At 34.2% G+C, this 15,219-nt stretch overlaps 1 protein-coding gene across 1 annotated transcript; it reads left to right on the top strand.

The window, feature by feature from the left end:
* The first annotated feature begins 4,201 nt into the window (after positions 1-4,201).
* On the top strand, positions 4,202-13,464 carry LOC137004794 (5-hydroxytryptamine receptor 3A-like). The gene is made up of 9 exons (XM_067365430.1): positions 4,202-4,444; positions 4,534-4,578; positions 4,953-5,062; positions 6,919-7,129; positions 7,671-7,755; positions 9,808-9,968; positions 11,691-11,901; positions 12,698-12,829; positions 13,088-13,464. Exons 1-9 carry the CDS (start codon positions 4,202-4,204, stop codon positions 13,333-13,335), a joined length of 1,446 nt encoding a protein of 481 aa, XP_067221531.1. The 3' UTR covers positions 13,336-13,464.
* Positions 13,465-15,219: the final 1,755 nt, after the last annotated feature.

Raw genomic sequence — 15,219 nt, 5'->3', positions numbered from 1 at the left:
GATATTTTTAGTGATATTTGTAAACTGTCTTTCTAAATGTTTCGTTAGCATGTTGCTAATGTACTGTTAAATGTGGTTAAAGTTACCATCGTTTCTTACTGTATTCGCAGAGACAAGAGCCGTCGCTATTTTCATTTTTAAACACTTGCAGTCTGTATAATTCATAAACACAACTTCATTCTTTATAAATCTCTCCAACAGTGTGTAATGTTAGCTTTAGCCACAGAGCACAGCCTCAAACTAATTCAGAATCAAATGTAAACATCCAAATAACTACCATACTTACACGATTAGACATGCTGCATGACGAACACTTTGTAAAGATTCATTTTGAGGGTTATATTAGCTGTGTGAACTTTGTTTATGCTGTTTAAGGCAAGCGCGAGCTCCGTGGGCAGAGAGCACGAGAATTTAAAGGGGCCGCAGCATGAATCGGTGCATAGTTAATAATGCCCCAAAATAGGCAGTTAAAAAAATCTATGGGGTATTTTGAGCTGAAGCTTCACAGACACATTCAGGGGACACCTTAGACTTATATTACATCTTTTAAAAAGACGTTCTATGGCACCTTTAACTAACATTAACAAAGATTTGTATGTACAGTAACAAATGTATTGCTCATGGTTAGTTCATGTTAGTCAATACATTAACTAATGAACCTTATTGTCAAGTGTTACCACATTTCTTTATATTTTATTATAAGTTAAAATATTTTAAGTTTGTGGTTTTAGTTAATGATAATAACCCTGTTAATTGGTAAAGGAATATTCTGAGGTTCCGTTCAAGTTAAACTTAATTAACAGCATTTATATTTAACATAATGTTGATTACCATGAATATAAGTGTCACAAACTTCAGTCACAAGTCACTTTAGTACACTACATTTCCTATCATCCCTCACGTTCCTCACCTGCCCTCAGTCAACCATTATCCACACCTGATTCCCATCTTCACTGCAGTCACCACCACATATAAGCTCACACCAACACCGTTCCATCAGCATCTGGCCTTAAACTAGTAAACAGACTTACCAAGCGATCTCCTGTTGACTCCCATTCTCCTACAACCAAGGAGTGTATCCATGTGTTTTCTCCTTGTGTTTCAAAGTCTGCTTCGTGAATATCCATCTGCAATACTTACCTGTTGTGCCCATGTACTGAGGTGTGTGCAACATCAGCTAGCTCTGCCATCTTCACCTGGTTCACCTGTAAGTGTTGAAATGCTGAAAGTAGATGTAGTTTTGTGGAAACCGAAATACACAACCATTTAAAAGTTTGGGGTAAAAAGGATCTTTTTTCTTTTTTAAAAAAAATAAATAAAAATGAATAATTTTATTCAACAAGGACATACTGATGGGAAAAAAAATACAAACATGAAAAAAAAATGAAAATAATAAGACCCATTATTAATAATTGATCACCAATTATAGTGCACTGTAAAAAAAATCCCTGTAAAATTTACGGTAAATTACCGGCAGCTGTGGTTGCCAGAACTTTACCAGTAAAAAATACAGTAGCAACGTAAAAATAAATCTGTTAAATTTACGGTAAAATAATGTATTTCATTAACTGATATAATGTTAATTTACCAACCTAATGAAGTACTAATATCTGTTTTGTACCTTTATAATACACTGACAGTCACCAAACACAGTGTTGATAAGAGTCACATGATGAATCAAAGTTCATCACAAGCTGAGAAGGACGACACTAACATATAGAAGGTGCACACAGTGTCATTCACACACACACTAAACACCATTATGGTAACATGCATGACATTTTAAAAATACAATAAACATTAATTTAACAACATTAGATGTAATATAAAACCCTAATGTACATAAAAAAACTAAGAAGAAACAGAGTTATTTCAACGAAAATATATCAAATGTGAAGTGTCACGCAGGGAATTGTGGGAATGTCAATTTACGTTTTTTCACTGTAAATTTTACAATGAATTATTTTTCACTTCCAAAAACTGTGAATTTAACGGTATTTTACCACAAATTTGGTAAATGTACCATTAGATCTATTACAGTTATTGACCGTATATAGTACGGAAACTTTCTGTAAACCAATTGACGTTTTTTCACCGCAGCATTTTTACAGTCTTTTACTGTTAAAATCACGGCCATTTTTTACAGTGTGGCTGCTGAAAATTCAGCTTTGCATTACATGAATAAATTACATTTTAAAATATTATTTGTGTTAATAAATAATATTGTTTTTTTTCTCCAAATCAGTGACATCATTTATAAACTTGGCAATAAAAGAGTATAAATCCTGGATTTAAAAAACAAAAACAAAAAAAACAAAACAAAAAAAAACATTTAGTAGTTTTGATCAGGACTGAGGTTGATTAACAAAAAAATTTAAAAATTAAAAATATTTATCTAATACATTTTTACAGCAGTTTAATTTAGTGGATGTTTTCATCCACGAACATAATGAAAGGGTAGGAAATTTGAACAATACACAAGGGTTAAGATAAATCACTTGTTATATTCCTCAATTGTAAGTTGCTTTGAATAAAACCATCTGAAAAATGAATGTATAAATGTAAATAACACTGTACTGTACAATGGCTCTGTCCTTTCAATGAAGTGTTGAACAAAGCTCTTGACTCACCCACTGCATGTTTGCATTTACCACAGTGGGTTTTGTGGCATCTCTTTTTCATCTGTTTGATGTTACATGGACAGGTGAGCCATGTAGCATATAAATCATGGTAGACACATAACTTAAAAAAGCTGATTATGTTCTGTTCAAGCAGGCTTAAAATTGATGGAATAGAATCCGCTGTCAATATGACTCTGTTTAGAACAAAGATCTTTTAAAAATCCTCCACAACATGAAGTGTTTATAATTAATCGATTCATTACAGAAAATGACATAAAGGTATTACATATAGGTATTACATCAGCTTTTTTTTTTTTTTTTTTTTTTTTGGTGCCACGCACTAAGAACACGAGGAGGTTGGACATGCTTCTCATTTACACTATATAAATGTGAGCAGGGTCAGTCATCTGTTCTACATCTCTTTATGACTATTTGCCATGGATCTACGGTGGCTAATATTTTATCTTGCCTCAGTTGGTAAGTCTGTTTTTAAATGTCCAACTGTATCTGTTGTTGTGTATTCTGGGTTGTATTTTCCTTTACCTGGTGGAGTTTTGCTCCTGGTGTTTGAGGAAGAGAGCATGTCATGCATGCTGTTCACACTGATATTATAATATTCTACATAGTGACAGATGAATTTGCACCAAACACTTCAGTTTGGTTTGATAAACAGCCTTTTGATTTGATATGTCTGTTTATTTTGCTCTCTACCCCTGTGGAAAAGAGTCTATTTAAAAAAAAAAAAAAAACTACTTGCAGATAATATAATATTGATGAAATAAAAGGCCACTTAAGTCACTTAAAGAGAGCACACTTTCATATGCTGATTTACACACTTAAGTAGAATTTTAAATAGTGCACTTTATAATAATGTAAAATTTAAAATTTTACTTTAAAGAACATTTTAAGTCATTATATTGTAGTAATCTTTTGTCGTGCATTAAAGAAGTGCACTTATTTTGATGTGTTGAATAACATACTAAAGCACAAGTAAAGTACTTAATTATAATTTAAACTGAAGTGATATTTGGTATTACTGAAGTGTTAACTTGATTTATTTTAAGTGTACTAAATTGCAACTTCATCATCACAAATGTGTATTTACAGATATATTTAAATATACTTGTTTCAATAGAAATGACATTTTAGTTTATCATAAATGCTTGTTGGTACTTCCGTATTTCAAAGGCAGAGTATAAGTAATTATGTAATTACATATAAAGATGTTCTTCAGTCCAACTTAAGTGGGTCAAAAACACTTAAGTTCAGCTAATTGCATTTAAGATAATATTTTAAAGTATATAATAATTTAATGTACAATGCCTTTTCATTTAATTTTATTAACATGCATTTAAGTTTTCAAAAATCCACATTTAGTTTGCATTTAAGTATTCTTTTAAAGTATTATTTCCATAAGTACTATTTTTAAAAGTATGCTAAAGTGTATATACTTTTTTTTTTTTTTTTTACAAGGGTAACTACAAACAGTTGGTCAAATGCATAGTTGCCTTTTATATCTTCCTTTTATCATTGTTATTATTGGAACAAACACACTAGTTGAGAAGTACATTTATGGAAGGATGAATGTTGAACAGAGAAAAAGAAACTTTATATTCCCTCACTATAAATTGAGAATATGGACTCGAACTGTCATTTGTGCAGGGTGGGTGTCTGCTGCTGGAAACTGCAGTTATAAGGAACTTATTGAACATCTCGGCTTGGACAACAGTGATGTTCAGATGACATCCCTACGGCCCGTGCATAACTGGACAACTCCTACCATTGTTTTTATGAACCTGCTTGTGACCTCCATCACAGAAGTGGTATAAATCCAGCATGATTTACCCAGAAAACAAATGACACATGTCATCCCATAGTAATATCATCACTCAACACTTCTTTCTTTCTACAGAATGAAAAAGCCCAGAGCATCTCAACACAAATCACAGTTACATATGTAAGTATTTCCATAACCTTTTTTACACAGTTTTACTTATAAAACCATGACATGCATAATCAGATGTTTTATCTGGAAAAAAATAATGGTGATAATAATACTTGTTGATTCACTGTCAAGCTAATTAACAGGACAACTGATAATAAATTTGGCCATTTTGAGATTACTGGCATCACCCAATAACTATTTGACTGATGAACCAAAGCAAGACATTAAAAAGGTCTTCTTTATTTTAAGTCAGATATTAGATATACTGAAAAAAAAAGTTTAAAAATAATATGTTTTTATACATTATTTGTAAATGATCAAACTTGTGACAAGTCGGCTGACCACTAGTTATAATCACTATTAACGTTATGCTCATAACTTTGCAGGGTTGGTACAATGAGTTCACAGTATGGAACCGTGATGACTTTTGTGGGATCTTTCTCTGTTCAGTTAAAAAAGACATGATTTGGACTCCAGACATCAGCATAATTGAAAGGTTTGAAAAATAGCTTCTTTAAAAAAAAAAAAGTGTAATTCAGCATGGCTTAGTACTTAACTTAAAAACCCAAAGGCGTCTTATCCTTGATCTTTTGTGTTAAATGAGATCGTTGTATTATATTCAGAAGAGAAAATTTTCCAGTTCAAAAAGAGCATTTACTGCAAGCACTTTCTGGCTGTGTGTAGCACCTACTGCTCTGCACATCCCAGTGCTGAGATCTGCTAGTATTTTTAATTTCCATAGTCTTTAAAGGGTTATTTCATCCAAAAATGAAAATTCAGCCATGATTTACTCACCCTCATGTTGTTTCAAACCCACAAGACATCTTCTAATGAATAAATGTGAATATAAGCCTAAATTAAACCTGCTTATTATATAAAAATGTATCCCTTCAGAATACTGGGATTAAACAGCTCGAATCAAATTTCAATCAAATTACTTTTAAGATATCTTTATGAACTTAAAGGTGCAATATGTAAGATTATTGCAGTAAAATATCCAAAAACCACTAGGCCAGTGTTATATATTTTTTTCACTTGAGTACTTACAATATCCCACATATTTCCACCTATTTGTAAATCGTGAGAAAATAGCAATTTTAACCAAGGCTCCGGGACGTGTGAGGAGTCGCCTGTCAATTGCGTCATACCCGCATTACCCTCAGTTTCCGGTTTTATTTTGTAGAAACCATGGAAACATCAAAGACGCTTTAATACATTTTTAGTAACAGTAATACAGAATTTTCTCCATCATACAATACGTTTTAAAATTAATTGCATGCCATTTATTAACACAAGCCATCCAGTATTTAATATGATATTCTAAAATCGATCTCTTACTGCAGTGTGTCTCAAACAAGTGTATAAACCAATAAATAATAATAATATAATAACAATAATATATAAACCAATACATCATAACCTGTCAGTGTCTTTGTCATGACAACTTGACATTATTTAGCTTTATGGGTTAACATTACATTAAACTGTCATGTGGTTGGTTTTGACATTGGCTGTCATGAGGCCATTATAATAGTGTCATGAATATGTATCTTGAGCTCAACTACAGTGGTACAAATTGAACTTGTCATTAAAATGTCATTAAGTGACAATACTCTGACAAATAATTTTATAACAGCCTCATGACTATTTTTCATTTCATGTTTCCTCCAACAGAAGGTCAGATAATTTCAAATTTCATAAAAAAAGATGACACTGTTATAAAATAATGGTAACACTTTATTTTAGGGTCTTTTAACTAGTTGCTTATTACTATTAGCATTCATATGGCTAAAATATTGGCTATTTATTAGTACTTATAAAGCACATATTAATGCCTTATTCTGCATGACCATATTCTACATTCCTAATCCTACCCAATACCTAAACCTAACAATTAATTATAATAAGCAGTAAATTAAGAGTTTATTGAGGGAAAAGTCATAGTTAATCGTTTATATATGTGTTCCCTATACTGAAGTGTTACCAAAATAATGTAATGTATTGTTAACCCATAAAGCGAAGTAGTTTTTTTAAGTTTGATAATTAATCTGCTATGTCATGTTTATGACAGGTTATGATGTTTTGCTAATGTCAAGTTGTCATGACAAAGACACTGACAGGTTATGATGTGTTGGTTTATGTCAAGTTGTCGTAACTCGGACATCTCAAACAATGTCATCTTTGCATTAAAAATGACATAATTGAGCGAATGACACTTAATGACAGTTGTCATAAACATTCATAAAACCTCCTTCATATTCATGACATGTCATGTTAAGATTATGAAGGTGTCATGTCAGTCTTATGCACACGCTTTCAAGTAAAGTGTTACCTTTTGTTTTTTGTATTTAGCATCAATACAGAGTTTGCAACAACAGAGAGTCAATATGTGCAGTTGAAGGATCAAGGCATTGTTGTCACATCTAACACTTTAGCCTTGACCACGGCCTGCAAGATGAACCTGGACCAGTTTCCCTTTGACGTCCAAAGCTGCAACTTTACCCTTCAGTCTCCAATCCATTCAAGTACATCTGAAACTCAGAAATCAATGATGATGATCAGGGTTGGGCAAAATTAAAAAATGAAGAATTCAGTACATGAACGTGAATTTGAATTGGCCATGCAAACAGGATGTTGAATTGGCATTTGAATTGAAACAACTGGAAGAGATAAATTAAAATTCTGAGACAATAAACAATCAAAAACATAATTAATTTTGACAACCCTGATGTTGGCAAACATAATTTTTAACCCTAGAATGCATGAACCAAAAAATTACATGAATGCATAAAGGGAGTCAAAATGACCCGTATTGGAATTAACATTTTTCTTAAAAAAATAGGTGTCCTATTAATGGAATTATTAAAATAACTGATGATACACAATGTTTTCATGTATCAAAAATGTTTATCTGTCCATTTTCCTCGTGTATATATGCATTACACCAGATGAAATTTATTCTTTATAAAATTCAGTTGTACTTTTTCTTAAACTCTAAACTAATTTAGATGTATAGGGTATTCCTAGGCAATTGAACCAGGTCATCTTCAGACCATGCTGACAAAAAGTAATGGAATTCAAGTCAATTTGTCAAACCTTTCTAGAATAACACACAAATGATGAAGTGTGCCCCAAAATTAACACGAGGCTGTATCTCTGCAACGCTTTATCGTACTCAGACCAAAATTGGTACGTCATTACAATCATGATCTGAGGCTACATGCTGCGTTTCGATGCAGCACCACCTACTGGTCCGGAGATACGAAAAAATAGCTATTTTTGCTTACACCTTCTGAACGGTTTGCCCAAAAATCAAAATTGGTCTCGTTTAGATTTGGGGCATCATGTCGAGTCAAATGATATCCAATTTTCCCATATTGGCCATTTTGGGTGTCGGCCATTTTGAATTTGTAGTAAAATGCTGTATTTTATGAACACATACGCGTTACGAAACTCAGTATGGGTCAACAGCACAATGCCCTGAAGGATCCTAAGAAGTTCCCAGCAAGTGCCAACTGGTGGTAAAATCAAATATTCAAATTCTTATAACTTTGGGTGAGGTCGACTTATTTTCACTGAAGTCATCTCCTTAGACTCCTAAATCCTTGCTGAGTCCAATGATAACAAATATTCTAGGTTTCACCTTTTGTTTTGTGCAACGTAGTTAGCCCTTCGAGTCGAAACCACCGCGGGAAATTCGAAAACATAGGTCGTTGGCTATACGCTAATGGCCAAACATCAAAAGACTGATAGTAAGTGGCAAAAAAAAAAAATGCAAATAAAGTTGACCATGGGTCATCATATGTTCTCATAGATATAAATGTCTATAACTCCAAAACAAAATGAGATATTATCACCAAATTTTACACACATATATGGACTCTGAGGACATAAAAAAAAAAAAAAATGCTGTAATTCTGGTTCAGACACAGGGGTGGCATCTGAGGCAAATTCTTGACTCAGAGCAACAAAAATGAAACGAAAAGATTAAGTAATCCATGAAGTTTTAAGAAAATAAATATTATTGACAAAAATCTATCCAAAAGTACTGTGTTCAGTTAGCCTGGATGCCAGCCGAACTGAGCCCCGCCCACAACATTTTGAGGTCGGGGAGTTCGGTCTGGACTCGATCCGTAGAGGAGTAATTATGCCCGAACAGAAACTGTTCGGACCAATCACATTGTCAGGGCGATGATTGACAGATTATCACCAGAAATGTAATCAGCCACGTCATCAAAGAGCGCTTGGGGAGTTTGATTGACAAGCGATCTAACCAATCAGAACGCCGCATCCGCTATTTTGTCCGACAAAGCAGTCAGGAGTTAGAAGATTAACATCAGTGGAGTTAAACTTGAAAAATTGTGCATATTGACGTCTTTTAATGTTTATTTGATGCTATAAATGGACTCGCAGGAAGAGATGATCGGTTAACGAGCCTCTTGAGCTGAGGCGCTACAGCAATCTGTCACGATCATGGTCACAACCCATTAAAGAGCCACAAAATGTTTTTTATTGTTTGAATTTTTTAATAACTACACAGTTTGAAAGCTGGGACTTTGTTTAATATCATAAGTAACCTGCTCTGTCTCGTCTGTCGATGTGTTGTCAGTTTCTTCTTTGCTCCGCGATGTATTTTCCACTCTGTGTGGCGTGACAGCGCCACTGCTTGTCGGACAAAGCAACAGTAACTAAGGGGGGCGAGTTTTTGCGAAAGGTCAATTAGTTTACAACAATGATGGCTGTTGAAGAACTGAGATGTGTAGATTCCGCCATCGCGTCCGTTATAGAAGATATCGACAGCGCATTAATTTTAAAAGAGGAACAGAGGACGGCGATCAAGGCATTTGTCGATGGGAAAGATGTCTTTGCCGTCCTTCCTACGGGATTCGGCAAAAGTTTGATTTATCAGCTGGCCCCGATGGTCGCTAAGAAGAGTTCTGTTGACATCTATGCGTCGCTCAACATACGTCACTTACTCTGTAGCTCTGATTGGTTGTAGGTCTATCCAGTTGAGGTCTTTCCTGGATCGGTTGAAATACGCCCCCATAATCAAAGCCCAATGGAGCAGTATCAGACTCATATTCAAACTAGAATTGAGTATGACCACGTCAGGCTAGTGTTCAGTCAAATTTTATTAGGAAACGAATACAGGTCAATTTGAACCCCTTTAAAAATCATGCTTCACCTGCTGCATATTTGACATTAAAATCATTGTAATGTCTGTTATTGATTTTCTCTCAGGCAGGGAGCTTATGATCAGACCTTTCTCTGACGCATCATTCCTGACCCTCAGCTCCAAGAAGGCCTTTCAGACTCAGGGAGAGTGGGAACTCCTCAGTATAAATATTTCTACTGGCAATGCCTCTACTCTAGGAGAAGATCAGGATCAGCTGATATATACGGTACAGAGCAGAAGGATAAGAATTAGATCATTATAGATTATCATTAATTTGACTACTTACGGTAGGATTTTCCCAGGTAAGTTTCCAGGTAAGAGAGTCCGTGTTCTCTTGACAAGGCCAGATAACTTGTTGTGATGGTGTGCTGGTGATGAGGGCTGATGAGTGGTGTTGTGGCAAATTCGATGTCTCTGTGTCCCTTCAGTTCTGGTCTCAAAGAAAATCTCTCAGAGTCGAAGTTCCAGGTCCCAGGAGTTTAACTTTATTGACAATCAACAAAGTAAGATGCCAGCTCCACATCTGAATCTCTCTAGCCGGGGCAAAGTTTTTATACATTGTTCTTATCTGTTACAGTGTGAGATCCACCCCTACAGTTATTTTCCATGATCTCATTTACAGGTGCTCTCCTCCCTTTCTCTTCCTGGAGTCTCCCAAGTACTCCCCAACATTTTTACCACAGTCACTTCACCAATTAAACTGCAGGTGTTGCTTTTGCAAGAGATAACTCTCTTTGTAAGGGTGGCCAGCTGCCAACTAGTCTACATCTTTTGACTTTATCTCTCATGGGCCTTCTGCTAATTGATGGTCAGCCCTTTTCCCATGGGCCAAATGAAACATTGTATCAAACCAGATACTCCCCGGAGGCAAGAAGCCTTCACATGACACCCTTAACAATGGTCTTTTCACAGCAACCTGTTTTCTGAATTACCAGGAAAATTACCAACAAAATATGATTAGTGGCCAAGTTAACTTCTCAGACACATCTGACCCTTAAAGTCACATAGGTCAAGAGGCCTCAAAACACTTCTAGCTTTTATAGTAAGCAAACAAATTCTACAATTGTTTTCTATAGGATGGATAAAATAGTCCATCAGTGGCAGGTGTGCATCATTAGTATCCTGGTAACTGATGTCAGGGCGAGCGAGGGAGAGTCTGGCGGCTCGTGCCAGTAGCAGAAAGAAATGAGAAATACCCTTCTCCTGAGAACACAGATCAACCCCTTGTGGAAAAGAAGTGCACTTATTTTATTTGAATGTGCACTAGTATACTTCTAATCTTAAAGGTATATTTAAAAAAACAAATAAACAAACAAACAAAAAAAAAACATGTACTTGCAGATCATATAATAGAAGGAAAAAACAAACCAAAACTATTTCATCATTTAAAGAAATAGTATAGGCTAAAGTGTAGGCTAAACCTATACAATCAAACTTTAATGGCCCACTTTACCTGCACTCACCAATTGCTCTTTAACACAAAGCTTTATGAAGAAAGCAGTTGCTAGAAAATGGCAATTGGTTATGGTACAGTCACACCACTTTTTACACAGCATTTCACCACATAAATAATTATGGGGATAAGAGATGCTGTACACAAAATATTGATTTGAGTTTTAATATTTTATTAGCTCGACAAAGTTCACACTTATGTATATTCTTTCAAATTACATTATTTCTATTATAAGTACTCTTTTTTTTTTCAAAGTATGCTAAAGTGTACTACTTTTTCACATTTCAGATCAAATTTTATTTCATTACATAGTTCATAAGGTCTAATTTTATTGCATTCTTCTAATAGCTGTTACTAAATATGAAAACCACTGTTTTCAGCAATTGAACTACTGACTTAAAACCTCACAGATTAGACACAAACCTTGTAACAACCAGCCCCAGTCTCCGATGTTAATGTGAAGCTGCTCTGATTAAACATTTTCTGTTCTTTCAGATCACCATGAAGAGGAAACCGTTCCTGTATGTCATTAACTTTCTGATGCCAGTATTTTACTTCCTTGTGCTGGATTTGGCCTCCTTCTTCATCGATTCAAGTGGAGGAGAGAAGCTTAGTTTTAAAGTAACTTTGCTTTTGGCTATTTCTGTGTTACTGCTGCTTCTTAAAGACATGCTGCCCTCTACTACCAATGATATCCCACTGATTGGTGAGTTCATTTACTTGACTGTATACTGTAAAAAGTAATACGCTATATCTACTCCATAAAAGTTTGGCAACAGATTACAAGCAATATTATTAATTAAATTCATTATAAATTAAATAATTCCTTAAATTTAAAATGAGTAAAATTTAAGTATAATTTAAACAAAAATATCTGAATAACAGACAGACGTCAAAGTTAAATTAATTAACTTATTTTTTGTTGCCAACATTGAAGACACAGCAGAATCACTGAAGAAAAGAGAAACACAAGAATTAACAGAGGTTTAGATGTTGGTGTTGATTTTATTGAAAATTTTTGATGATCACCATTATGGTGATCGGTGTTTCATTTAGTTGGGCAGCTTGACTCTTTGCTTTTTATGTCAGTTTGTGGTTTTTGTAATGGTGTTAGGTAATTTTACACATTTTAATCGGTTGACTTTTAATGAACTAATTTGATTAATTCTAACTCAATACTTATATGTTGAATTTAATTAATAATATTGTGTATAATCTGTTGCCACAATTTTTTTGAGTAGATAGAGCATATTATTTTTTACAGTGCATGTGTAGCAAATCAGCATATTATAATGATTTCTGAAGGATCATGTGACACTGTAAACTGGAGTAAAGATGTTAAATATTCAGTATATCTATTAGAATAAATTACAATTTAAAATATATTAATAGAATTAACAGCAAGATACTGCTTTCAAAAACATTAAATAATTCCAAAACTTTTAACCAGTAGTGTATATTTTATTTTTATGTATTATTATTAATATTTTATATTTTTACAGGCATTTATTGTGTTGTCATCTTCACTCTCATGGCCATCAGTGTTCTGGAGGCTATTTTTGTGAATTTTCTGATGGCTAAAGGAAAACAGACAGATTCAGCAGCACCAGTTGTATGCACATCTGCTCTTTCTGGTAAATATTTACCCAACATCTAATTATGAGGGGCATTTTCCATTAGTTATATCCATAGTCAATAGATGTTTGTAATTTGGATGCTGGCATCTTTGCTCCATGAGCTTATTGTTCATGAGATGCAAATGTTATCTGAGCTCTCTATATCGGAACTTTTTGCAGCAGACAGGGAAAATGAAAATACATTTAAGTCTTTTAATCCTTGGCAAAACATTTAAAATATTTTATGTTTATATAAATACATAAATCCTCTCACAGATACCATAAAGGACACAAATGGCCCTTCAGACTCAATTGCAGACCACAGTGAAGAGCGGCCGTACACTCTTAATGCTCTAAAGAAGATCCTCATGGAGTTTCAGGCTGCTGCTCATCAAAACCAACAAGAGAGGAAACCCTTGTGCTGGACCAGAGTGGCAACAATAATAGATGTTATCTTCTTTGTTCTGTACATAACCACTGTTATTGTGTTTCTGGTGTTACTGTTCAAGGATTGGTTCCTATGAGTAAATATCCTTTTATAGGCCTGTAGATGAGATTATTCATGTTTGTATGAATTAACCTGTGTAGTGCAGTTCAATTGTAGTTAATGAATATAGATCCTAAAAATCATGCACTTTCCAAAATAATATGCTAACTTTTATTCACTGATAGTAAAAAACTACCCTCTTTGTTCTCTTTCTCTGGCTCATCATGTCTTCATATTTACAAGCTTCATATCTCAACCTGACTACTTTATATGCGTCACTAAAAAGGTGTCACTATAATGGAGATTTTGATACTGCTCACAAAAAAGCCAAATAATTTTACCTATGCAGTTATGTGAGCAGATATTCTACATAATAATAATAATAATAATAATGAAAATGTTAATTCATCCATCCATTAATAATTGTCTTCACAACAGGTTTCAGTGAGTTCAGCTGCATGCAAATCAGCTTTTCAGCTGTAAATTTCTGTAAATTCAACAGCAATAAAATGTTTTGATTCAAAAATAAAACTCACAGTTGGTCACAACTGAAAATGTGAGGATTTTGTTTTTCAGTTAATCGTTCAGTCACTTCTCAAATAGCCTTTCTTATTTTGAAACATCTTTCAGTCAGCATTAGCTTTTCAACAAATCATACATTTCTAAATACAAATCAGTTCTTTCTACATATTTTAATTGATTTGACTCAAGAGGACTCTGTTGGTAAGTGAACCTTTGCAGGGGTTGTTGCTGTTATCCAAATAATATTTGTGGTTTTAGCATCTTTTATTAGATTGACAACCTGAAGTGTTCACTACCTTATCCATATTATAAGTGAAGTATTGTTGGGATCTTGCAGATGTCGTCTGAACTCTTCACAATGAAAGATCGTCAGTCCGTCACAGATCAGATCCTCCATCTCTATGTTTATGAGCTGCATCTGAAAATCACTGAACAGGTTAAACATTCACATATCAGTCATTAAAACAGTAAAAGAGATTTTCTGTGTTTTCTCTTACAAAACTACCTAGTGCTAAATTTAAAAGCAGAGTCATGGCTTAATTTGCTTTGACTAAACACTTTTCATTTTTAATTAAGTACTATTTTGACAGAATTGACAAGAGAAATTGAATTTTGTCATAATTTTGTCAGATAAACCTGTATGACTTTCTTTCTTCTGTGGAAATTTTAAAGAATGTTTTTGTTCATACAATAAGAGCCAATAAATCCCAATGACTTTCATTGTATTAAAAAAAAAAAAAAAAGAAATCTTATTTTGTGATCCAAAAAAGTCTTGGAACGACTGCTACAAAACTATTAACTCACTGCTGGATAAATCTTTCACTACACTTGCACATTTTCACACACATATACAGTCATCCCATGCCATATCATCTCATCTGTTTCTAATGGAGTGGGACCTTTTCTTTGTTTCCGGTAGCATTTGCAGGCTGCTCAGGAAGCGCTAAACTGGATTTTTTCTGCTCAGGAGATGAAAGAAGATGATGTGAAAAACCAAAGGACTGTTTCAAGCCTGCAAAATGAAAACTGCAGCCTAAAACTAGAGGAGACGCTCCAGCAAGAGCCTGTTGAAGAGGAAGTGCTGAAGATCGCAGTGGAAGAAGAAGCTGTGTCAGTGCAGGAGACTGTGGCAGGTTCTTCTCTTTATATTTCTCTGAAACAGTCAAAACACACAGTGCACCAGAAATGCTGTTATGAAATATGCCTGTTATTTCTGATGTCTAGATCAGACTTCTGTGGAAGCTGAACACGCCAGTGCAATGGAAAAGAAGTCCAGGAAGAAAAGAAAGTATGCATTATTGTGGATGATCAACAGCATACTTTATGTGTTTTCAACTAATTGTTTCATTCATTTTCTTCTTGAAGGACCTGGAGCTGCTTCTCATGGTTATGGAGGTGG

Source organism: Chanodichthys erythropterus, chromosome 3 (genome assembly GCF_024489055.1).
Source record: "Chanodichthys erythropterus isolate Z2021 chromosome 3, ASM2448905v1, whole genome shotgun sequence".
NCBI lineage: Eukaryota > Metazoa > Chordata > Actinopteri > Cypriniformes > Xenocyprididae > Chanodichthys > Chanodichthys erythropterus.
Note: the sequence above shows the minus strand (reverse complement) of the source record. Positions and strands in the feature narration are given on the sequence as shown.